The sequence below is a fragment of the Sebastes umbrosus genome, chromosome 16 (assembly GCF_015220745.1).
Source record: "Sebastes umbrosus isolate fSebUmb1 chromosome 16, fSebUmb1.pri, whole genome shotgun sequence".
Lineage (NCBI taxonomy): Eukaryota > Metazoa > Chordata > Actinopteri > Perciformes > Sebastidae > Sebastes > Sebastes umbrosus.
The window spans coordinates 14,308,047-14,333,729 of NC_051284.1; the positions used below are offsets into that span (position 1 = coordinate 14,308,047).

The 25,683-nt window shown below is 42.6% G+C and overlaps 1 protein-coding gene across 9 annotated transcripts in view; it reads right to left on the reverse strand.

Annotated features, from left to right (window-relative positions):
- Window positions 1-25,683, reverse strand: part of ttll5 (tubulin tyrosine ligase-like family, member 5) — a 55,889-nt gene that overhangs the window by 6,261 nt on the left and 23,945 nt on the right. For 5 of the 9 annotated variants that reach the window (XM_037796631.1, XM_037796635.1, XM_037796627.1 and 2 more), the window contains 14 exons: window positions 24,857-24,964; window positions 23,834-23,925; window positions 23,192-23,254; window positions 22,385-22,533; window positions 21,873-22,134; window positions 19,859-19,976; window positions 19,286-19,432; window positions 19,072-19,163; window positions 18,810-18,943; window positions 17,952-18,536; window positions 17,688-17,875; window positions 15,552-15,691; window positions 6,727-6,925; window positions 2,070-2,278 (listed from right to left, as the gene is read on the reverse strand). In XM_037796631.1, coding sequence (XP_037652559.1) covers window positions 2,070-2,278; window positions 6,727-6,925; window positions 15,552-15,691; window positions 17,688-17,875; window positions 17,952-18,536; window positions 18,810-18,943; window positions 19,072-19,163; window positions 19,286-19,432; window positions 19,859-19,976; window positions 21,873-22,134; window positions 22,385-22,533; window positions 23,192-23,254; window positions 23,834-23,925; window positions 24,857-24,964 — 2,486 coding nt within the window. Of the gene's footprint in view, window positions 1-842; window positions 1,065-2,069; window positions 2,279-6,726; window positions 6,926-15,551; window positions 15,692-17,687; window positions 17,876-17,951; window positions 18,537-18,809; window positions 18,944-19,071; window positions 19,164-19,285; window positions 19,433-19,858; window positions 19,977-21,872; window positions 22,135-22,384; window positions 22,534-23,191; window positions 23,255-23,833; window positions 23,926-24,856; window positions 24,965-25,683 lie in introns of those variants that run through there. The other 4 variants (XM_037796632.1, XM_037796636.1, XM_037796633.1 and 1 more) reach the window with 4 other exon arrangements.

Sequence of the window (25,683 nt, forward strand, 5' to 3'; positions counted from 1 at the left end):
ACGGAGTTCACTTTTCGCTGTCATTCTTTCTTTTCCCCTCTCTTTATTCTTTCGTTTCATTGTTTCCATCGGTGCATTTTTTGGTCCTGAAGCTTCCGTTTTTCCCACACTCTCCCCTGTCACACTGGTCGACCACAAAAATGCAGGACAGAGGAGAGTGTGAGGGGGGCTCAGGAATTCCACATGCAGAGGGTAAACACGGCAACTGCCAGGAAGACACACACACACACGCACAGGAGCAAACACAGCACCTACCCGGCTGCCCTAACCTATTATACAACCCCTGTCCTCTTAACTCTTCACTTGCCAGTTGCAGTTTGTCCAGTCAAGTAAGATGACTGAATGTAACACGTCAGCAGTGCTACCTGCTGCTCTCAAACTCTACTGTTGAGAGCAGGGCTGTGTATTGAGGAGAATCTGCTGATACGATACGTATTATGATACAGGGGTTACGATTTAATATATCGCAATATATTGCCATATTGTAAGTCGATGTATTGCGATTTTTAAAAATCTAATTTAAGGAAAACTGGCAACACACCGCCGTATGAATAAAATATGAGTTAAAAAGTGTACTTTTTGGGAAACGCAGTTTTGGAAAAAAAAAAAAAATGACAAAAAGTGCAGTTTTTGGCTGGACCGCAGAGGGCCAGCCTTACAAACGCAAAAGTCTGTCACTGTGTTGGAGTTCCCTCATCGGTCGTGACTCATGAAAATGTGGGGAACAGACCATTTTGCAAATGAACCCGTCCAGCGCGACGTGTCTGGCTCACAGAAATTGGATCAAGCTGTGAAACTATGCGATCTAGTTCTAAAATGAAACGAGATTCAGTGGTGGCATAGCCTATTTTTTGCTTAAAATGCTTTCAGAAGTAGATTTTATTGGAATATTTAGATGGAATAACAGAAGGTTTACGATCAGGCCGCCGTGTTGTTTCCTGTTTGAAACGGCAGGCAGAAAACCGGGGACCAATCAGGTGCAATCCACGACAGGGTACATCACCGCTTCAACGGCCAACGGAGTGGAGAGGCGCGTCCCCGCCGGACCTGGTGGACATGTAGCGCTGGATTTAACATTATAGACACTGACTATATGTGTAACAATTTAACCAGAAATTCACAAAGTGACTGCACAAGGTTTGACTGAATTCTGTTTTTATGCAATCAGAACAGTGGGATCTGCATCTGCAGTTACCACAGTCCCTGTAACATCCATCATAGCACTACTTTGAGAAGGCACATACACTGAGAGGGGGCATGTCTTTGCAAATTAAATCAAGTATTGACTGAGTTAATATTTGCATGTAAACTATTAAAAATCAATACAATGTTTTTGAGAATAGATACAGTATCACAAGACGTAATATCGCGATACTCAATATTTTTGATATTTTCTTATACCCCTAGTTTAGAGTGTCAGCAGGCATGTAAAGTTTCAATAAATGAAGTAAGTCACACGGAGCAATGGACAGCTCTGTGTCCCAATCCAGTCCTGTCCTTCCACCTTACGCATTAGACGAGTGTGAAGAGCCCTTCACTTTAAACAAACAATCAGACCTGATCACAAAGGGTTGGCTGTTGTTGTGTGATTTGGCCAGATGTTGCAGTAATAAAGTCATAAAGTAACTGAGGGAACTAGCTGGCAGTTCAGCCCTGTTTCACTCCTTTCCTTTTATTTCCCCTTCTGTGCTCTTCAGCTTATCTCCAAACCAAACAGGAATTAAACGGCGCTCGGAGCCCGGGGCCCTTCCACTGAACCACGCTCTGTTTACGGTTCAGGCAGAAACCAGGCCTGCGATGAGGCTGTTTACTGAACAGGCAGATACACCCCGTGGCCAAAAGACTGGGAGTGCGGCACACATATTCTAGCTCTCATTAGCATTAGCCACGTCCTCTTGAACTCACTGATCCCATGCACTTTGTCTCAGTGGCCAATCAATGCCCTCCCCACTGTAATCACTTAGTGCGCTATAAATTACACGGTGACTTTGTTAAACTCTCAGCTATACTGGATTTAAGTATCATCAGAAGTAGGAGTAAATGCATTCAGTTTGGTAGTCTGGTCTTACTTGATGAGGCGCTTTGTTGCCGTTTTCCTGATCTGTCCCTCTCTGGCGCTGCTGGGTGGCTTTGGGGCGAGAACAGGACTAACGCTGGTCTGAATGTGGCTGTGGCCATGACTGTGACCGGGCCGAACATGAAAGCTGGATGGAGGGCAGCTGGATGAGTGTGTGGGAGCCTGGGCGTGTGAAGTACTTGTCGGGTCTGGAAATTGAGCCTAAGGAACACAGAAAGACAAATGTTATTTAAGATCAGTATCATGGAGACAGTGAAAGTACTTTTGACACTTTTATTAACTCAGTTTGCAATAATAGACTTGATTGTAGTTTAATAGCAGTTACTAACAATGACTGCAGTATGTGACATTCACATACTGTAGGACAAACAGTTTGGGGTATCAGACATCTGTTGGATAAAATGTAATAACATATTAAAGGAAGACTGGATCAGCTATGCAACAGCAGAAGATGGAAGTACTTTGTGGGCCTGAGCATGGTGGCCAATTTGTCTGAGATTATAATGAGCACATTTGATCATTTTTGGGTATAGATTACTTCCAACTTTGTAGAATTGTTCTGTTTTTGACAAGGTCAAGTTAACTGTCTGCAACTGAGAGTGTACATTACTTTAATTCATCTTAACTCAACAAACACAGAGGATAAAATAGCTTGTTGATACAGTCGCAGGCCAGAAGCTGAATTCTTGAAGTAATCCCAAAATACATGCCAGCATTTCTTGGACCCCTGTGGATGTGCGAGAATTTTTAAAATACAACATTTTTGTGCAACAACTGTGATGCCATAAACACCCATTACCAGAAAAAAAAGTCTACAATAGCAATGAGGCTCTCAGGACCTTCAGAGCTTCGTCACTAAAAGACTGTCACAGTAAGCCTGTCACCAACAACTTCTATCTAGATATCTTTTCAATATGTTGACATTAAAGGGGAACTACGTCTATTTTCAAAATTCGTACATATTCATACTATTCCTATGGTCTAAGACAGTCCAAAAAATATTAGTATACATGAACAACTCTCTCCCAAATCCTCAAACTTGTGATGTCATTGGGCATAAAGTGTGGAGCTGCTCCATAGACATGAATTGGGAGAGATGTTATAGATGACACTGAGAGCATCCAGGGGAATGATCGGAGTATTTGGGAACATTTTCTGTTTCACAACTGAGAACACTACAATTGAATAAAGCTCATTTGGGTATAAAAAATAAAATAACATATTCTGTGGGTCCACAAAATCAGTCTCCCATTCATTGTCTATGGAGCAGCTCCACACTTTATACCCTTTGACGTCACCAGTTTGAGACTTACTTCTCTGGTTTCTGGCTTTGAGAGAGAGGAGCTCATGTTCACAAATATTGATTGAACTTTCCAAAGCCATGGAAATAACATATTAGAATTCTTAATTTAGATGATGTTCCCCTTTTAAGGTAAGATATTAAATATTACTCCTTCTACTATATATCCATCCATCTAGCCATCCATCTGCAACCGCTTATCCCGTTAGGGGTCGCGGGGGGGCTGGAGCCGATCCCAGCCGACATTGGGCGAAGGCGGGGTACACCCTGGACAGGTCGCCAGTCCATCGCAGGGCTGACACATAGAGACAGACAACCATTCACACTCACATTCACACCTACGGGCAATTTAGAGTCAACAATTAACCTAACCTGCATGTCTTTGGATTGTGCAGCCCCCTTCTACTATATAGAAATTAATAAATAAATAAATAATAAATAAATGGAGTCTTGATTAAGGTCAGGTGTCAGATGTAAGAAAAGGTATTGCACAGCCATGATTCAATCCAGAATTTAAGTTAATTTGCATATAACTTTAATTACAATGATCTTCCATAGCATTTTCAAGTGAATGTAAACATTGGACAAAATATGCTATTTTGTATATTTATACATGATATATATTTTATTATATATTATATAATTTTATATGTTATTTTTAACAAAAATGGTCCATTTTAAACAAATAAATTAAAATGATCAAAATGTTTAATTTTCTGTATTCTGAACACGGTTAAGTATTTATCAGCAGGGCAATAAAAACAGAATACTCTATTGCTTTTGAAGAATGGAATAGGTATGGGATCATATATAATCAAAATTAAGTCAAAATTCATAGATATGGTTGTTTTGAATCAGGATATTCTCAATGTATAGCCATGACTTTGACCCTACTCTGTCTTTATGTATATAAATATAGATATCTGTCCTTATTCATATATTGTGTGTATATTTTTGTTACAGTTTGTATGTACTGTGCTATATAAGAAAAAATAAATCCAACCCAATTCCAAAAGAGGAATAAGGAAGTGTAATCACATTTAGAATGGGTTAGTCATGAGAAAAATATGTAGCCTCCGGTCATTTAGGTGAAATATCAAAGTGCTTGACATGAATTAGTGCAGATATTAATGAAATGCCATTCAGTATCAAAACAAGAACATTTTTTTGCAGTTGGCTGCACTGGAAAGCAAATTCTTCACATTATTTATTTGTTTGTACAAGATCTCTTCAAAGGCTTGGGAAGGGGGGAAAATACCGTTTTCTTTCTGACATCATAATTTAGAGCCGCATTTCACTCTGTCGTTGCAGCGCCGGAGAATGCCTCGCATACATTCCTTCCACATCTCATGTCAATGCTATTTTTCTCTGCAGCTTTATACGGCTATCTAACAAGCTAATGGTTTTCCAGCTTCACTGCGCAGCCCGTTCAAAGGGCCGGCAGTGTGACAGGGAATATCTGATGTAATTTGTGTGTTGATAAATGAGAAGCTGAGTTTCCAGGTTGCGAGGCCTATGGCCGCAATTCAGTTTGAGCGGGAGCAGGAAGGCCACCTTTCTTTGGCTGCCAGGTGGCTCGGAGCCAAGCCTGTGGAGGAGCCGCGCAGTCTGCACCCAGTAACTGGAACGTGGACTGGAGCGCCGGAACAGCCCCCTGTCTCTTTCTCTTCTCACTCTCTTTCTCTTACACACTCACACACATATATGTACACGAGCACTCACACTAGATGAAGCACTTCCTTTTGTGTCTTCAGTTAATCCAAAATCATCAATTTATTTTCCCATGAGGCAAGGTGAGATCAGGGGTGTGAAGTGTATCAGTGTCAAAAAGACCAAACAGAGGTCAAGTCACTGACTAATTCCTGGACCAATCAAAGATGCACATTGCTAGGTCAGACTGGCAGAGAGACCCGTGTGGGCGGAACGAACTAGGAGGGATGGCGAGGGTTTTAGGGAGGGCTGTCTGATTTGATGGTGAGACAACCATACCCAGAGTCAGCCTTCCTATGACCTCAGTTTGTGAGGGCTGAACAACAGGATGGCTCTGTTATAAAGAACACATGCAGCAGTATGATGGGACATGTCAGCAATAAAGGAAACTGTGTTCGGACTATGAGACGAACTGAGAAGGGGAATGGAACAGAGGAAAAGGCACGGGATCACTTTCATAAAGTGCCTTGCGTAAGGCGGCCGGACCAAGCCAAGAGAAATATCACCTTAATTGCATTAATTAAGGCCCAACCAAGATGATGAAAAAACAATGACGTGAGAGCAACTGCATTACTCAGGACAGATCGGAAAAAAAGCGAGTGCATCCAATCATTCCACCCTGCTGGCGGTCCCATGGCACTCTCCTCTTCTCTCCATTCATAGATGGACTCCACAAATTCCTCTGGAAAATGAATACACTCTTCCTGTTAAGATCCTCTTTCAAAGCAATCGTACAGAAACACAGGGGGACGGTCTTTTTTTCTCTAAACATTAAAATTATGCTGCGCCAAATGACCCGAGATCTTTCTACCTTTCTAATCTCCCTTTAAAAACAGCCAAATCACATCTGTCACAGCTAGTCGGGCGTGACTAAAAGGTTTTTGTTGTCGCTACATTACTACTGCTGAGAAAATCATATCCTGAAATGTTATTTGTGTTGTAATGGGAATACAAATGGAGTTCAAATCTGATATGAACTGTAAAGACTTCAAACTCATAATGGACTCTGTGCCGGGGCCTCTCTGGTGCCCTCACGGGCAGCATTCCTTGATTACTCACCTTCCAATATAAACCGAGCACAGTCACTCGGCCAAACAATGTAATCTTGGAGTGAGGACTCGTGTTTGGCTCTCCAGGAATGAGCTTCTGTTAAGGAGGATATTCCCACCGAACACCATTTCGTTAAGTGGTTTGGAAAGAGATTCGCCGAATAGCTTTGTAAATGCGAACATGAAAGCTTTCCCCTTGATGTGGGTGTATTTTGCACTATTTTGGACGGCACGGTGCTTAGGTAAGGGAATATTCTGTACAGACACAAATATGAGGGTTTTCCTGAGTTATAGCTTCTAAAGCACGTTCAGTTTTCATCCATGATAATAAAGTAAAGAAAACAAAAAGAAGCCAAACAACTCATTTCTCAACTCTTTTGCTCAATCCTAATTTAACAAAACAAAAAGGAGTGTTTTAAGGGAACAAATGGAATGAACAACAGAGATCCCAGTAACATGATGCTGATGACATTCACAGCTTCTAAACACCCAGGGCATCAAAGAACCGATGTTTAAGCCCATGTGTCTGAAAGTCACTCATATGTATCATGAAATACTGGGGGGGAAACAAACCAAGATCTCTTATATACCTTGTGTCTGCATTGGCTCTGGTCCAGAAATTGTCGAGACTGAAGTCTTTGCTGTTGCAGTTTCTGGATAGCAAACTGAAGCTGGTAGTTTCCTTGGGCGGGCTGGTAGCGCTGCTGGGGGTTCACCCCCGTCACCAAGCTATGGGCACTCTGCATCTGCCCATCCCAGGGACCCTCCTCATCCTTCAGAGGCCTGTGGCTTGGAGAGCAGAAATGAAGAGGTCAGTGAAAAGTTGAGAGAATCAAAATCAACAAAAAAAAAAAACACAGGACTTTCGCTTCTGAATCACACAAACTGTTGCTTTGTAGTTAATGCCACCTGTGTACACTAAGCCACTAAGTAACATTTAACACATTAGAATATTTGTATTCTAATAGAAATTAACCTGATGTGAACCTCTACTGTAGGAAGGTTTCACCTCAACTATCCATAACTCAGCCTGAAGAAAAAGGCATTGCTCTTTAAAGAATAATTGGGAAATATGCTCATTTGCCACTTAAATGTCTGCCTGTTCAATATGAAGCTACAGCCAGCTGCTGGTTAGCTTACTGTAGCTGTGCATAAAGACCGGAGGTGCTTTTAGGCATTTTGTTGTTACTTCTGCACAGAGCCAGGCTAGCTGTTTCCAGTATACTGTACTGTATATGCTAAGCTAGGATAACTGCAGCTTCATTTTGAGATCTTTTCATCTAACTTTCGGCAATAAAGCAAATACGCATATTTCCCAAAATGTCAAACTATTCCACTAAAGTTGTGTAGCTCTGGGATGTGACAATTCTAGTATAGCCCTGAAACATTCTTTGTTATTGATCCACTGGTAGTTTAATACTTTGGTGAGGATTGATCCTATTTTAGACATAGGAGAGGAGACAAGGGAGGAAGAGGTGGGATAAAATAGCATTATAGCATACTGAGAGGTAGGAGGGCTAGTATAAGGTTAAAATAATGACATTAAAAAGTCTCAAATGAAGGCTACTACTGACGTACTACTGACCCGTCTTAAAAGGGATAGTTTGGGTGTTTTGAAGTGGGGTTGTATGAGGTACTTATCCATAGTAGGTGAATTACTTAAAGTAGATGGTAGTCGGCACGCCCCCCAGCTTGGAGGAGTACCGACGCCAGAGCAAAGCAATACAGTGCTGTGGACGGCAGAAAAACTTATTTTAGCCGCCTAAAAGAAAGGCTCACCTAAAAAAATCTATATCCGTTTAAGTGTACGCTATATTTAGAATATTTTCACTGCTTTATCTTGCCGTCAGACAACCCTTTCCTTCTCCTTTCCGACGGGAACTGAACTGAAAGTGAAACTTATCTCTGCTCTCTCCAAAGCCAGCAGGCTCAGATGACAAAATCAGTATAGATACGCTTCACTTTCAGTTCAGTTCACCATCGGAAAATATTCTGAATATAGCGTACACTTAAATGGACATCAATTTCTTTAGGTGAGTCTGTCTTTTAGGTAGCTAAAATACGTATATACTGTATTGCTTTGCTCCGATGCTCCTCTCTGTTTCTTGATGACGGGGGCACACCAGCCATCATCTACTGTAAGTAATACACATACTATGGATAAGTACCTCATAAAACCCCACTTCAAAACACCCGAATTATCCCTTTAATAGCTAAGTTGCAAGATGGTGCAAGCTTCAGTGGCTCAATAGTAAGTCAACAGTATTTGCTCTTCTCCTTGTTAGTTATTTTACCGTCCAACCAAGGCAGAGATGTAGCAGCATAGCTAACTAACTCCAAGTTTCCCTCCACATGTTGAGTCGCAACACCACCGGCAAAAAGTAAAAGAGACGAGACAGCTCACAGCGTCCCAGTCGGTGGCTGCTGGGCCCACAGAAGCCTCAAGTCAAAGTGTGCAAATCAGAGTCAAAGTAGAGGGCAAGCCTGTGGCAAACGGAGGCTGCACTGAAAACCTTTCCTCTTTGCCTCAGTGCTCCCCGAGCTTCACGTTCCATTCACATCACAAAGCCACAACCTGGAAAGCAAACCTTTTGACGAGCTCCACGAGTTTGTAACTGGATTATCTGTCATTAGGACTAAGCCTGTTTCAGCCTCTCTTTTTTCTCTTTTTTGGCCCCTGTTAAAGCAATGAGGTGAGCCTCCCCTTCAGACGCGCTTAAATTGAGTCTACGTCGAGTCTGGTGTGCTGCTGTATATGTACCACAAAAATAACGGCATAAAGAGCAACACTGGGAGCTGCGAGGAAAAATATGAAAGAGAAAAAAAGATGTAAGTACAGTTGAAGAAATGGGATCCCTGGGGGTCATAATCACAAAAGAAATTCTTGGAAGTTTCATGCAATAACATTTGTCCATTGGTCAAAGAGTAAAAGGAAACGCTGTAGACTTAAAATCACAATAGCTGCTTTATTTTTAGAGCCAAACGATGATAAGCTCTAAAATTAGAATTCAATTAATCTTGAACAATACACACTGTGGGATAATAATCTTGTGTCGCTCAAGTGAAAACATATTCCTGCCCAAATGTGGCCAAACAAAGACACAAGGGATCTTAAACTCATGTGAACATGCTATCCGCCCATGCATTTCTCAGTTCACATAATGGCACATATATTGCAAAAACAACTGGTGTGACTACGGGCCAATTCAACTTTTTTTGCCTCTGGAAACAAAGGCTTGTCTGTGAACCTTGCAAGGCCAGAGATTCTACAACGCCAGGAGACAAAACAAGAACTCGCTCTTTGTTTACAGCAGTCATTTCCTTTAGCTTGGCTGCAGTTTGCTCACTGGACCACAGGGACCTTCAGCGCTACCATTTTATTAGCATATGCTCTAAAACGGACTGTTTCTCCGGTCAAGAGCATATGCTTTCCATGGCTACAGTGTCACAGTTGGGCCCCAAGGAGAGGTCTTTTCAGACAGGGCTTGTCAACACAACACCACACAAAAAAAATACTACAGATCACCATGAATTCAAAACCAGCATTGATGGGACATGTGATAGAGAAGTTTCACATCTGAGTTTCTCATCACTAGTACGGCACATGTGTGGAGCTCCAACAAACCTGGGACCTCCCTCCCTGCCGGACTACCGCTCGCCGGTGTCAGCTTACTCCCCGCTGTGCTCGCCATCCTTTAATATGCTGATATGACTTACTGGAGAACAACACAGCAGCGCGAGTTGAGCACATGTGCGGCATCAATCTAGCTCGGAGTGAATGTGGGAAAATGGACGGTCTGAGATGACATCATGCCACAGTATCTCAAAGCCCTGCCTGGTCAGTGTAAACATCAGCCGCCTCAAGAGTGCGAGGGTATTTCCAGCCATTACTCAGTTGTTTGTTTACCTCGTTTTATTGCAGCAACATGACACTCAATAAAAAGTGACTAGTATCTGGGTATTTGTTGTGGGAACAGTCCAGACATGGGCGCTTATGCTTTAGGAAGTGCAGTGGTGAGCAATATGGGATCCTGACACTACCAAAGAAACTAATCCAAGAAACAGGTTTACCGAGTTAAAATTTAGACTGACATCTGGAAAATGGACTGATCAGTTCAGGGTTTTACTCTCAAAGGAGCCCAAGGGAAACTGAAAGGCAAAAGTACCCAAGACCTGACGTAGGTTTCTGCACGCCACGTTAGTTCAGATCCGAAAGTCACAAAATAACACAAACAAACTAAATGATCGCTGCAGCGGTAGACCAGCAACTCCCGTGTTCTGTGAGGTAAAATGACTGTTTTTGTGAATGGAGTCTGGTCTGGTGGCTTTGGAGACAGCAATATAATGGCTTCAGTTCCCCGTCGGAAAGGGCTGTCTGACGGCAAGTTGAAAATATTCTAAATATAGCTTACACTGATATTGATTTTTTTTTAGTGGCTAAATTACATTTTCTTTCTGCTGCTCCCATCCACAGCCGCTTCACCTCACTGTCAGATAGCCCTTTCTGACAGTAACTGAAGCCGTTATATAGCTCTCTTCAAAGCCACTAGACTCACAAAAATAATAATGTTATATCACAGAACACGAGAGTATACATACAACCCCACATCAAAAAGTCCTAGCGAACCCTTTCAGTTATTTCCAAAATGAACACAGCTTACATTGACTCAGCTAGTGCTAGCATTCACATTATTCATAACCTTATTCATTAGCTTCATGATGAGCTTACTTTGGTAACCTACGTCACAGCTGAGTGGGAGTGTCCATTTGAAAAAAATGGAAAAGAACGCAGATGAACCCGCCCTTTAAATTACAGTTATTAACTCCAAAAACACATAATAAGTACTACCAACATTTACGAATTATGGGAAGTAACATTTAACATATCGCTCGGCCCCTAAAAACCTAAAATTTGGAAATGATGTTACAGCTGTTGATGCTGTAGTGACTTCCTGTTGTTGATTGCTTTTGACTGGATGATGGCACTACAGATGTATCCAACCAGTTTAAACATTACTAACATCTTTGCTAGTTGGGACATTTCAGTTTAATGGTGAACATGATTTAGTAAATCAGTAGTTTACAACAAGCTAGTAGTTACTGAGGAATGACTTTATACAAAAACATTAACGGCTGGTGCAACTCAGTCATGATCTATTAGCAACATAAGTGTCACACATTTGACAACACTGAAAAATGGGTGACATACACTTACTCATACTGCGCTCTGTGGGACGTGTACTGCTGTAAAGGTGTCTGTATCTGCTGAATAACCTCAATCCACTCACTACTGGAATTTCACTCTTTTACCTTAAGGGTTCTCCCTCCTATTACCACATCTGGCTCCAATCAATGCGAATAAAAACTTCTCTTCTTTTAAATTCAAAGGCAGAGAGACTTCAAACCAACCTCCATCAAAGAAGTTTTACATTTTCACCAGAGCTTTTCTGATTAGTTGGGTTGTTGGTTCAGCAAATGGGCAGTCATAAAATCCTTTGGAATGGTATGTCCTTACGAAATTCGAGCAAGACAAACATCAATCTAACAACGTATTGAACAGAACTAAAAATACCCTGCATAAGCAGGGTTGTGGTATTTCTCAGCTCTAGCTGCGCTGGAGTGAACGTAACACTGCGGAGGTAATAGGTTTGCGGTCATTTTTACGCACCGTGAGAAGAAAATAGGGAGGCAATTTTTGTGGCCAGGGTGCTAACGCAGCTCGAGACACATTAATGAGTGTTCACATGACTAATACAAATGTGGAGGACCAACCACGACCTGTTTCTGACTTAATACAAGACAAACTTCATCACAAAGTCCAACCGCAACTGTAAAAGCAAACCATCATCAAAAACTAAGATGAATCAGCCATAAGTAAGATGCTACTTTGCAAAATCACCAAATTATTACAACGATAAGGACATGCCTGAAAATGTGTAGAAGAATACCAAACACAACAAACTGGTTGTTATTTTTTGAGGTTGTCTCCTTGACTGTAGTCTGAATGTCTGACTGTCTGAGGGTTTTAAACTGCTCACATCATTTCACAAGTACGTTGAATGGAAATCATCATAAACGTTTCAGGAGGTCCAACACCGGAAACGATCCCCCAGCAGCTTCACTGTGGATGCACGAAGACAGACGCGCAGTACAGTTCAAAGCCCACCGGTTGTCAGCACACTGCAGTGAGGCAGCAGCTCTCAGAGTGCTGATGAAGCATACCTGGTAGATCCTGGCAGCGGCACTTCAAAGAGCCGCGCTACTCTTTGAAACCCATCATACTTCACCCCTGTGGTTGCTTAAAGAGCCAGTGTGCTTAACAGTTTCAGTATGTTTGGCACAAACCATCGACCCAAGTGTAGGGGAGGAGAGACAGGAAATTCTGTGTTATAAGAAACAGCGCCGAGGTGAAATCAAGGCAATTTATCCTAATATCTTATTAGAGACATTTCACTGCAGTAAGAGGTGAACGCCAAACCAAGGGCTTGGAGTCCTGGGGCACAAGAGAGCTTTTTGTACTGCAAGCCAGTGACAAATGGGAAGATAAAGGGAGCTGTGTATTTTCTGTACAGATTTTGAACAAAAAGCTACTGTACATGCCTCCGTCTATGAATTATTAACCTGTAATGTGAAAAGTTGAAATGTAAAGCTGTACTAAAATGTATTTTGTGATGAATGAAGTGCCAAAACTATATAGGAAATTCAAAGGGAATGACTGAATCCAGAGAAGAAAATGTATGATCCAATCAAAGCACTAGAGGTTTAAGTTAAATGGGAGATCAAGAGGGGACTTCTGTTTCCTCAGTATCATATATAAAAGCTACGTGAGGCTATCCGTAAAATTATGAATTCTATTAAGTCCCTCTTCTTGGTTTGTGGAAATAAAAACATTTTAAAAAGGGAAAAGGCCAGCAGACATTCCTGGAATTCCCTGACAGCTTGATACATAAGAAAGGGCAGGACTGGAAAAACAGAGTCCAAGATCAAGGCCAAGCTGTCTGAGACATTGTCACTCACATATCAAGACTAAAATAAAAGCCGAGTGACCGTAGATGCTTACCCCCCCCCAAAGAATTACACCCTCAAATAGCCAGTTTATTATCCTGGCCTGGCACCGTAGAGCATGTGATCATATTCTGTCCTTCTGTTTCCTTCCTCCTCTCCTCAGAGCAATGTGAGAGGGGTGAGATATGGGTAAGGGAGGGGTGGGGGATGTCAATGATTGCAGAGCCTGGAGCAGACAGACTATGTGGGTGTTGACACTGCCCCCTCGCCACCGCCTCCACCCCGCCAACGCAATGTTTTAAGCTGCCAGCGTGCTTCACACACTCCCGGCACTCGGCAGCCAATTCTAGTGTTACTTAGCTCCACAACGCACTATTAAACAGAGAATAAAATGCCCATTTCCAGGCACGTATCGAACCATTCTGCCCAGAGTAGTGTTGGTGCTCCGCAATCCTTCTCCAAAGACTAACAATCTTCAATCTAAAAATTCGTCAGAGACCATTAAAAAAGCATTCAGATTCTATTGAGTGTGACCAAATAGGCTACCACAATCTAAGTGTCTACAGTAAAGACTTGTGTAAAGTTGATTACACAGAAAACCCTTTCATTCATTTGGCCAAAGTAAATAATACTTCATAGGTGAACGGCTGAAGATTGAAAAAAAGCAACTACAGTATTTGGACTCTTTAGGCTTCATGACATATTCTGAAAAACAAGAATGGCAGTTAATACTATGTGTACATCAGCGCAGCATCTCAGGCTCGAGGGGAGAGATATGCTGTTTTCCTTGGCAGTGAACCCAATTGAGACTGTAAAGCATTATTCCTTCTCCGCTGCCTCAGGGGAGGGCGAATAAATAGTGCATTTGAGCACAATGGTGAAATTTGACCATAAGGAGCTGTAGGGGAGCACTTATAAGGGAGCAGAGGTGAGGTGTGGGCTAAATGCAAAAGTGTAGTAAGGAACTGTAATAATCTCCACAAAATAAAGTCCAACTGAAATCACATTTAGTTTAAATGCATTCCGTCGAATTAATGTAAAACTATCATGAAATAAAATATTCATAAAGGAAAACACAGGAGAAGAGCGGTATTTATGCTGCAGCAGACCAAAAAAAAAAGATTTCAGTTGGACTTTAAGATGTTGCAGAAATGACACCTTTCTCTTTTTGATAAGTTTCAAGTTAAGTTTTCAGTTTAAACCAAAAAATACCCTGGTTTTTATTCAAAGAGCAGAATATCTACAACTTATTTTCAAATTAATTCTGTGTCCCCACGCACCCCAAAGTTGCTGTGTTTCCAGAGACAAAAATACACTGTTCACTCTGCAGCTTACTGTAAATAAGGTCCTCCAAATCTATATGTAGGCCTACTGTTGGTCGTCTTAGAAAGTAAAGAGACAAATGGGGAGAAAATTCAAAAGCTACTGATTATGCACAATCAGACATGCACAGACAAATAAATGGACAATGATTGTACGTAGGGATTCACCATTCAAACTATTTCTCTCCTGATACCAATTCCAATACTTTAAAGCTAGGGTGGTGACTTTCTCTCTAGATTTAGCAACTTGCTGCTAGTGCTGCTAGCTGCTTTCATTGGAAAAAGGTTGGCAACACTGGGCCGGGTTTTACGGTTGGAAAATTTTAAAAATCTAGCGTATACTTGCTAGCTTCACAATGTTAACGCCCCTAGCTTTAACTCAGGGAGGGAAATCTGCCAATGCCAAGTACCAATCTGATACCAGTGCTTCCACTTCCCCATCTTAAAGATCTGTATACAACACTGAGCAAAACCAATTGGAATCATTTGTATCTAAAACAACATGAGGGCAGGGATTGTTGTGGCACTAAAAAGTGAGTGAGCAGCCCACCGTGACTGATGGTGAAAACACTGAATGTAATAATGACTTTTTGAGGAAGAAACTTAATTTAATGAGGATCAGTCACATCATGTCCAATCTGCTTGATAAAGGCAGCATCGGCGCCAGTGTCAATCCGGCATACCGAATTGGTGCATCCCTAGTTGTACTGCCAAAAAAGTATTTTTTGAAATGCAATTTTTAGAGTTTTTCTGGTACCGATACCAGTATCGGAAATGCGTCTGATACTGCCCAAAATTCGGGATCAGATATCGGTGAGTACTCCAGTCCATGCACCAATCCGATACCATAATTTTTAACCCTAAAAAAATTACTATATATATTTTTTGTCACGCTGGTATCGGATCGGTACTCGTTATCGGCCGATTACCACAAGTTCAGATATCGGAAACGGTTTCGGGAAGCAAAAAATATTATCAGAACATCTCTAGCAATTTTCACCCAGAGTTATGTATTACAGATTTGTTTTTGTTATTTTAAATAAAACCCCAAACTATTCCCTGCATATGCCGCATGTCTTTGGACTCACCTAGTGCCGCTACATAGATCTGTTCCAGAGTGAACAGCTTTCACTGGCCCTGAGGTTGTAGCGGCAGTGTGCCGCAGTTTAGGGTTCAGTGTGACGCTCTCTCTGCTCAGCATCCTGTTTGCCATGTTCAGGTTGGTCAACTGTGGGCAGAGGAGAAAACTTTAACACATGATTCAACTCAAACTCATTTTCTTTACTCTTACAGTATTAACAAGATGTACGTATTCACCAACAAAATAAATGTTAAGTCCAGTCACTTCAACCAAACATCCCACTCGTATCAAGATCTAAAGCAATGGAAATGTGATTAATAAGCACTCATATTGTGTTCCTCCCTACATCGACCACTTCATTCTCTTGTCTCTGGGGGCTGTGTGAAATGTACACACAGCACATGGCAGAGCTAGTCTCTGCTCAGCACTAAATCCAGGTGGTCCCCTCCCCCCTGTCTCCATCTCTCTGACAGAATCAGCTATCATGACTCGCCGGCCCAAATCTGTTTATGACTACTGTAGCAACTACACCTCTGTACTGCTCCGTACTTCCCTGGGAATTATGTTCAGTGAAAGCTAATGGGAGAATAAATTATACTGCTGTGGCGTTTTATTTACTTTATTTCCTCCTGTGCACTAAATAGTCCAATGGGAAAATTGTAATGCTGCCAAGCCTTGTACGACGCGAAAGATGTGTCAGCGTGGTGTTGCACAGCCTCAGCTCTAAGTCACTTATTAAGGTAGACTGGGCGTATTCTTACAAACTGATCTAAACTGAGGAAATGAAAACACACAAGTGGGTGCCAATATTGCGGGGCTTTGGACAAATTGTCAAATATATAAATAGTTCTTTACCACATAAGGCACAGTTACCATTGTCCAGTGTACTGTATATAGTTGCCATAATGCCCCATCGTCTAAGGTCATGTACACCAGCTTTGAGACACAGTGTTACAAGGATGTCTTATAATAATGTATTGGACATAAACATATGCGCATGCTGGAAGGATTCATATCTGCGCATCACAGCACAGGAGTATATTGACTTTATTGAAGGCGACTATGCCTGGCTTTACTCAATTTCAGTTTCTGTTTTGTATACATGCGGTCTGGCATGAGAGTGAGTAATTACTTAAACCTTAGAGGTCAACTGGTGCAACAGGGTGTTGTTCGTGTTTACAACGTTCTCCATTTAGTTCAGCAAGTGATTTAATGACTTCAAATCTGAGCCCTAAAAAAAAGAAAAAAACACAAAATGCACTCTGAGCCCTTAAGTGCAAAACACTGGACTATTTCACTCTGCAAAATAAACTGCTGTCACGCCCGGGATTAAGTATTCATAAGAAATACAGCAAACACCTCTCAGATAGACAGAATAATGTAGAGTCAAAAGGAAGCCATAAAAGCTGCAGTCTGTGTGGTCTGGTACCATCACAAAAAAAAACTTTGACAGAAAAAATCCAGTGAGGCAGAGGAGGAGGTGGAAGAGGAGGAGGAGGAGGAGGAGGGAGGAAAGGTTGAGGGGCTCCCCACGCCGAATGACAAACCTTTGGGGAATATAGGTGGTGATGGAGCCAATGGAGCTGCCGCTCCCCTGCTCAGTGCCAATTTGCTACATTCCTCTATTTATAAGCATCAATTACCACAAAAAAGTGTCTGCTTGTTAAGTATCAACAGAAATCACTCCCCCATGGTGCATCTGATAATGAGACCTCACACAGAGCTGAGGCTTGATGCGGCTCACCACTGTTTGGGCCAGCCAGCTTCAAACCCCGGTTCCAGGCCCGCCCCCGCACCAACCCCAGCCCTCAGACGGCAGGCGAGCCGAGGACTGAGGGAGGAAGGTGCACAGTGCGAGGCAGCAGACCCTCCGGCTCCAACAGGTCTGCTGAACGAATGAGCAGCTAGATGCCGCCAATCAGCGTGGGGTCAGAGCCAGGTTTACGCATCAACAAAGAGAAATATCAGAGACCTCACAGTGAGAGAGTACTGCAGCGGGCCCAGATTCTTCTTCCTTACACGAAACGCTACACAGATCAGTTTACGGTTGCCTAATAACTCAACATAGCTTCTTATTCAAGCACACTGGAACTTCCTGCTTTTGGGGGGGCGAGGGTGGGGGGCAAAAACTTAACGAACTCACATGTTGTGTCAGCAGGTTGATGTGACTGGAGCTGGCACAGTGGCGAGCAACCTGCTTGTCAGCCAGCCTCTGCAGGGCTGAGATGAAGGCCTGCTGGTTGGACTGGGCTTGGGCAGACAGGGAGTTTAACTCCTTTAATGTCCCTGCTGAGTTTGACTTCAGCTTACTGGAACTGCTCCTCCGGATCACTGACATACAGAATAACAAAAGACAAATGTGAGAACACGGGAGTGATTTTGAAAAACAACAGCATGTAGAGTTTACCTTGGCCTGCAGAGGTGGGTCTAGAGTGCTTCTGGCTGTAGATGTGCGTGGCACTCGGTATGGAGGAGGCTGCTCCAGAGCTGGACGTCGATGAGGTAAAGGACTGAATCCTCCTGAGCACCTGGGTCGGGTGCCCAGTACAAACTGTGTTAGTGCCAGTGGAAACAGCTGTCCACATTGCTCTCGGGGGCTGTGTGACCACGAGGGCAGGGGTGTATGCAGGAGGGTCAGAGAGAGTCTCAGAGTGGCAGAACTGAGACTTAGCCAGGGACTGTGCATAGGACGGTGGCTGAAGAGGTGGCGGCGGCGGCGGTGGTGGCGGACAATGGAGAGGCAGGGACGCCGGGGCGGGGGAGCAGTGCTGCGGATGAATATGTGTGCAGTCTAAAGTCACAGGGAAGCTGGAGCAGTGCTGGGAGGCCTGGACCTCTGGCTGGATTTTACCAGTTCTAACTGCTGCCTGTTGGTGGTCAGCACGGACAGAGGGCTGACTCTCAGCGGCCGTGATGTCTGGGTCACTGCTGAATTTCCCCGTGGAGAGCGAGGACTCTGAAGCGCTGGAATCCCTTTTGGCCACAGGGAGAGCTGTTCAAAGGAGGAAAGAAGCCAGAGCTCCTTTATCACCAGTTAGCCATTCCTCGGCTCTGACACACATTTGTTTTCCCCCAATGAGTTCTAATCGTTTGAAGCTGACCTTTTGTTCACCTTAGATGACTCAATCTTTTTCCTTTTACTTTTTGGGGGGTTTACAAATCTAAACAATTCCTGTTTACTGTGCTTGAATGATAAAATATTAAACATAAACCAGACCTCCAGTAACAAAAATATGGGGGGGAAAAACACACGGGAGGAACTCACAGTTGCCTGAATTTCCCGAGGCGTTTACTTCATGAACGTCTTTCTTAACACTCCTGACTTTTGTTCCTAGGAAGACGGTGGCTGATTTATTTTTCTGTGTGTAGAATGTCAGTACTTCCTCCAGATCGTTTTCACTGTTAAAGAAAAATAAGATAAATGTGTATAGCAGATTGAGATCACTCTTCAGTCAGTAGCATATATAACTGGAGCAGTAAAGAGCCAAGCACTGAACAATGGTCAGTGGGCTTGCCAATTCACTAACCTTGCTGCGGTGATATACTCTTGAAACACACTGGGGTTAACACAGTGCTCCTCTATGCTGCTCTCCTGTTTTTTCACCACATGTTCGGTTTCCTGAGAAGATAGGAAAGAATAAGACAGCAGGTATAGGCAATATACGCATAATGTTTCCCATGTTTGCATCATCTTTTAGATATGTGATTCTGCGGTAAAGCCGGAGTCTGGGAATGGGGCACCTTGTTGTAACAGTGGATAAACTCTCCTAGCTGGTGGGACAGGATGCGTCTGCGGTCTTGGGGTGGAAGCTGGCGACTGGGCAGGACAACCTTTATGTCTTGTTGAAGGTTACTGGCCGCTCGTCTCAGGAAGCGAATCACCAGCTCCTGTGCAGACATTCATATTATCACTTCCCTGAATCACTGATTCATCCCTCAAGCTGCCAATGTGTTCTCCTTTCAAAACATTGAGACTTTTGAATGTAATGGCCGAGAGACTGACTCTTGAATTCACGTTGATTTCCCCCAAAGGTTTGAGGTCACTGATGATGATGATGATGATGATGTATGCCCTAACAATGCAGACTTTCCAATCAGGTCAACTTCTACAGAGACCACGTTTTCCTTCAATGTGGCCACAAATGTCTCGTACACATCTCAGCTACAGCCAGGGTACATATGAGTAACAGAATAATAATAATAATAAGGGGAAATCTGGCATGTATATACATGCAAGGGAAACAATGCCCCCAGGGTATTCCACCCATGTCTGTTTATGAGGAAAAGGAGATTAAAATATAGTTATCATTATACCATTTGGTCGTTGTCCTTGTCTGGCCAGGCCGGGGTGGTGTTGGCCCTGCTCTCTGCCAGCAGTCTTTGCTGGACTCGCTGCAGGTAGGAGGAAAAGGCCATCCGGGCCTGCACTTTACTGGAGAGGAGAGAGGGGAAAATAGGTAAAGCAATGGAAAAGGATAGAGTTGATCATAAACATTATCCACTAGGGCCTCTGCTTGTTGCATTGGAATCTGTGATACATCTGTTACAACAGCCCACAGTTATACTCATTCATATATTCATGAGCTGACATATTAAAGCCAAAACAGGTATGTATCACTTTCAGCCAAACGTTGTTGAAACAAAGTGTATCTTGTCCTGTGCAGGTATCAAAATGATAAACTGTCTCTTTGACCTGGTTGAACCTGGAGAGAGCATTGTCAGAACATTTGTAATCGAAAAAAAAATGTTTTGGAAGAAGCTGTCAAACACAAACAATGATATGCTGTACTATAATTTCCCTCCTTCATGCACAGTCCTGGCAAGCACTGAGGAATTTCTACAAACTCAGACTTGTTGTTGTAATTCCACCTCAAATTATAATTTCAGACACACTTTTAAAATCACCATCAGACCGCAGCCTTCGTTGCACTTAGGTATATTAGTATGTACAGCGTGTTGTATGTGTTTGACAGTATATAGAATATCTGGTGTCTTTATTTTAATTATAGAATATATGAAAAGTTAAGATGTTTTTATAATCGGTCCATTTTGAGAGCCTTATGTGTGTTGATATCATCTTACCACAGCTCCCCTCACTCCTCACTCTAGTAATTATGGTAATTAATAAAAGTGCAAGATCAAGCTTTCTTACCTTCTGACAAAGTTCTTATGATGATTCTTTCATTTAACCCTGCTCAAAACTAATTAAACTATCAGTCACTTTAGACTGAGGAACTACCAAAAGCACAGAAAGTTAAATAGAAAAATTAAGTATGTTCTAGGGCTGTCAAAGTTAACACGATAATAACGCATTAACGCAAATTAATTTTAACGCTACTAATTTCTTGAACGCAACTTGCGATTTCTAGGTTGTAGCGCGCTCAGTTTTAAAGTTAGAGTGAAACATATGGAACTACAAATCCTAAGGAATCCATTGGTACCAACCATGTCATACCAGTTTGTCGCGAAGGAGGTTAAATAACGCTCCAAAGTCAGGCAAAATTTTGGCGAGGAAAAACTGGCATGGCAATTTTCAAAGGGGGCACTTAACCTCTGACCTCAAGATATGTGAATGAAAATGGGTACTATGGGTACCCACGAGTCTCCCCTTTACAAACATGCCCACCTTATGATAATCACATGCAGTTTGGAGCAAGTCATAGTCAAGTCAGCACACTGACACACTGACAGCTGTTGTTACCTGTTTGTCATGTTATGATTTGAGCATATTTTTTATGCTAAATGCAGTACCTGTGAGGGTTTTTTGGACAATATTTGTCATTGTCTTGTGTTGTTAATTGATTTCCAATAATAAATATATACATACATTTGCATAAAGCAAGCATATTTGTCCTCTCCCACGTTGATAAGTGTAGAGTATTAAATACTTGGCAAATCTCCCTTTAAGGTACATTTTGGACAGATAAAAAATGTGTGATTAATTGGCGATTAATCGCGATTAATCATGGACTATGGTTTATTACAGCTTCAGTATTTTCTATACAAAGATATAACATGTGGCAGACTTTTACACTTTCTGACACGGAAAATAAACAATGAAATTACATTTGTTAACCCCAGCAATTAGAAAGCAAGTCACAGGCAGTGGGTTAACCTGTGGTGATGATTGAAACATAAAGACATAGAAACACATAAGTACTGCTCAAACAAACTGATCCAAACCCAATCTATGTAAAGAGGGACTCGATTTCTTCTCATCTTCTTTGGTAGGTGCATTGGTGCACTTCATATCTCTTCCTAATAAATAGGGAAAAGAAAATACAGTAAGGGAGGAAGATGAGAGCAGCAGCCCAGAATACAGACTGACCTGAGGTCCCACCCCTGCTGAAGGATGTTGAGCAGGTTGACTCTGGGCCTGGCATTGCGCGCGGCTGCCTCTGAGCTGGACACTGCCTCGCTGTGGCAGCGCTCCAGTGCTGTGGCCGCTTGTTTTCTTTGCTCTGCTACCAAAGCCTTGTGTGAGACTGGCTCGAGAGCTTGTTTCACCTCCTCTCTTTCCTCCTGAGCGCAGCACTCCTCCTCTCCCTCCTGACTGCTGCTCTCAGTCGGGGAGGCCTTGGACTCCTTCCCTGAGGTATGCAGCATTGCAAAGGAAAGACAAATGTCAGTTGCATCACTGGCATTTTGGATAAAGTACACACACATGCACTCAAAATAGGGTTTCTGATGTTGCTGCAATGAAATGAACTCATTCGGAGTCATATTTGGCCAACCTTACGGTGACACAGGGGAGTTATTTGTTGGAAGCAAAAGTGTGTGTGATGTTGTCCCACTTAGCTACACTCCTTCCTGAATTGAGGCGGAACACATCAGGCCTACCCGATTTCTTCTTCCTTGCAGCAGAGCGATGAGTCAGGTGGCGCTGTCTCCTCTTACGCGCCTCCAGAGACGGCAGCTTCCTCTCGTACTGCACAACGTGACAGCCGTGGACGGGGTCCACCTGCAGCTGCACATTCTCGTTCACATTCCTGAGAGACAGAACAACACATGTCAACACGCTGGTAATAACAACATCTATAATGATTTATATGTGTATCACCGTTGACACTTACAAAGTAGAGAAACAGTTATAAATTTCAACTTTAACTGAAGCCAGTTCTGAGAAAGATTAGTGTGGTTGAGTAGCTTGTCCAGAAGTTGACGTGAGACAAAGTGATGGTCCAAAGGAGAGAAGAGAAATGGCAAATACTAACTGAGGTCTTGCAGCAACAAATGTTTCCCTAATCTGGCTACCCAACGAATATGGAAAAATCATAGATGGGCTTAGTTGGGGACCAAATCTCCAGACAATACTGTGCAATAGTCAAAGCTGTGGTTAAAACTCGAAAGCCCATACTGATTCAAATAACTTAAATGCATGCTGTATTACAATAACAAAAATGTGGTTCAATAAATAGGCACAGTTCAACTATAATTGTCTTTCCCCTACTGCCCCCAAATCGCCGCCGCAATGCCACATACACATTGGGCGCACGCTGGAAAAGTTGACTGTGCTGCGTCTTTTCAGCTGTTCCTCTCACCTATCCAACCGAAAGACCAAACAAACGCCACGTTCGAATCCAACCGCCTCCGCAAACTGATGGAGAGATTTAATTCCCAATCCCCAACCACAATGGAAATGCTTACCTTCCATGGAAAAGTCTGTTTGCCAACATGAAGTTCATTGATGTCTTGGACTCCAGATATCCTCTGAGAGAAGAAGATAATAAGCAAATTACAATAATCATAAAGGAAGGAGCCCCGACGAGCCTCGGCCTCCTTATTTGCGGCAAATGTGTTAAAAATGAGGCTTCTGTGATATAGCGACTCCGGAAGCAGCCGCTGTTAAATGCAACAATAATTCCCCAGAAGGCTCAATAATATGCTTTAAAAAATGCCACAAAATCCCTGCCGCTAAAGAGAGCCATGGATCTAATCAAGCAACAAATCCTCATATAGGAATATGAATTATAAGCACAAAAACAGATTTCCTCTCTAATAAGGGCTCCAATGCCATTTCAACATAAAAGTCTCTGTCTGATTTAAGCCTTTCTTGGAACATAATACACAAGAATTCAACAAATATCAACTCTGTAGCTACACCTTAGTCTGACGGCTCAATTAGTGACAGTCAAGAGGAGTCGTGTGGTCTGGCTTTAGGCACTGATTGCATTCATTTAGCCTAAGTGCCCCACTTATTTGAAGACTGTATTAATAATGAGTAACATTATAGACAAACACCCCTTGGGGATTACAAGTATCTGTCTGTTCCTTCTTGGCTCGGCGTACCCATAGAGCTCCCATGTTTCTGCGGTGGGGAAGATTCTAACGAAGCCTCCTCGTCTCTCGTACTCTTCCTTTATCCTCCTCAGCACTTTGATCTATATTAGTGGAAGAAAACAAATGACGTGTACTGAATTAGACACAGTTTTAATGAGTTACTGTACGTTCAGGTTCCCGTAATATCTTTAAAGGGACAGTTTGGGTGTATTGAAGAGGGGTTTATGAGATACTTATCCAAAGTCAGTGTTTAAACAGGAAATCAAACAGGATTTACCACATGGAAGCCAGCAGGAAAACGTATTTTAGCCACCGAAAAAGGATTTTTTTTTTTTATTTTCACTACTTTATCTTGCCGCGAGACAGCTATACAGTCTATATTTCCGACGGGGAACAGAAGCTTTTATCTATGCTCTCATGCTCTCACCAAAACAACCAGACTCCATTGAAAAAAACTGTAATTTTACCTCACAGAACACAGAGGCTGCTGGTCTACCGCTGCCTCGATTGGTTAGTTTGTTTGTGTTATTGTGTGACTTTGGTGAATCCGAACTAACCAAAGTCACACATTAACACAAACAAACAAATCGAGGCAGCGGTAGACCAGCAGCCTCCGTGTTCTGTGAGGTAAAATTACAGTTTTTTCAATGGAGTGTGGTGACTTCGGCGAGAGCATAGATGGACACAACGGCTTCAGTTCCACGTCGGAAAGGGCGGTCTGACATCAAGGTAAAGTTAAAATATTCTAAAGATAGCGTACAGTTAAACTGATATTGACTTTTTTAGGTGGGCCTTTCTTTTAGGCGGCTAAAATACATTTTGCTGCCGGCCCCGTCCACAGCAGTACAATGCTTTGCTTTCATCCTGTCTGCTTCTCCAAGCTGGGGGCGTGCCAACCGTCATCTACTGTAGGTAATTCACTGACTATGGATAAGTACCTCATACAACCCCACTTAAAAACACCTGGACTATCCCTTTAATTTAACAAAGTCACACACATCATGTCAAACACTACCACTGTAAAGGCCTTACCTCCTCAGCAGTCAAGGTCAGAGTGCTGACTCCCTGGCCTTGTTTAGGTCCTAGTTTGTCTTTCGACCCCTCTGTTTCTGAGCTACTGGCTGATGCGGGCCTCTGTCGCTACAGGGGAGAAGACAAAATCACTATAAACTAATGCCCACCATGTACTGTCAGTCATCTTTCCAACGATGGGTCTTACTTGTCTGTCTGTTTATGGTAACAGTATGTCTATTGTATGTTTACTTTTTCTCAAACTGAGCTGCCTATGGATGCTAAATGAATTGTATCGTATCGTATCGTATCGTATAAATATCTGCCAATATTAAATAAATGAGTTCTGCTTAAAGGTTGTAAGAATAGTTGCAATTCTTAGATTTTCGGTAAAGATGTCATCTGTTACCGACAACCTATTAATGTGAAACACAAAACTCATTTATAAATGGAAAAATGTGAAAACTACAGCTTGTGTAACAAAAAAATACCCTCTCTTCTTTCCTCCCTGTCACATAAATGAAGCATTTTTGTTATGCATTGGCATTCCTGGCTGCCTCCCTGCTGCATGCACTACCAGGCTGTGATTGACAGCTTTGGCATGCAGGTTGGAACTCGGGCCAGACAGAAGGGCACAACCCCACAGGATCACAAACAGAATTTGTCATCTAAATAGCAGGGGGATTACATTTAATTTGTCTGATGCGGCTGGGGGGATACAAAGGCAGCCAAAAAGTGACAAGGCCTAATCCCTCAGAAAAAGACTCATCTGTTGCCCCTAATCAGAGTAAAGGGAGAGGAGAGGTTCACTGAAGTTCTACAACAGCCTCTGTGGTTTTGATATGTAA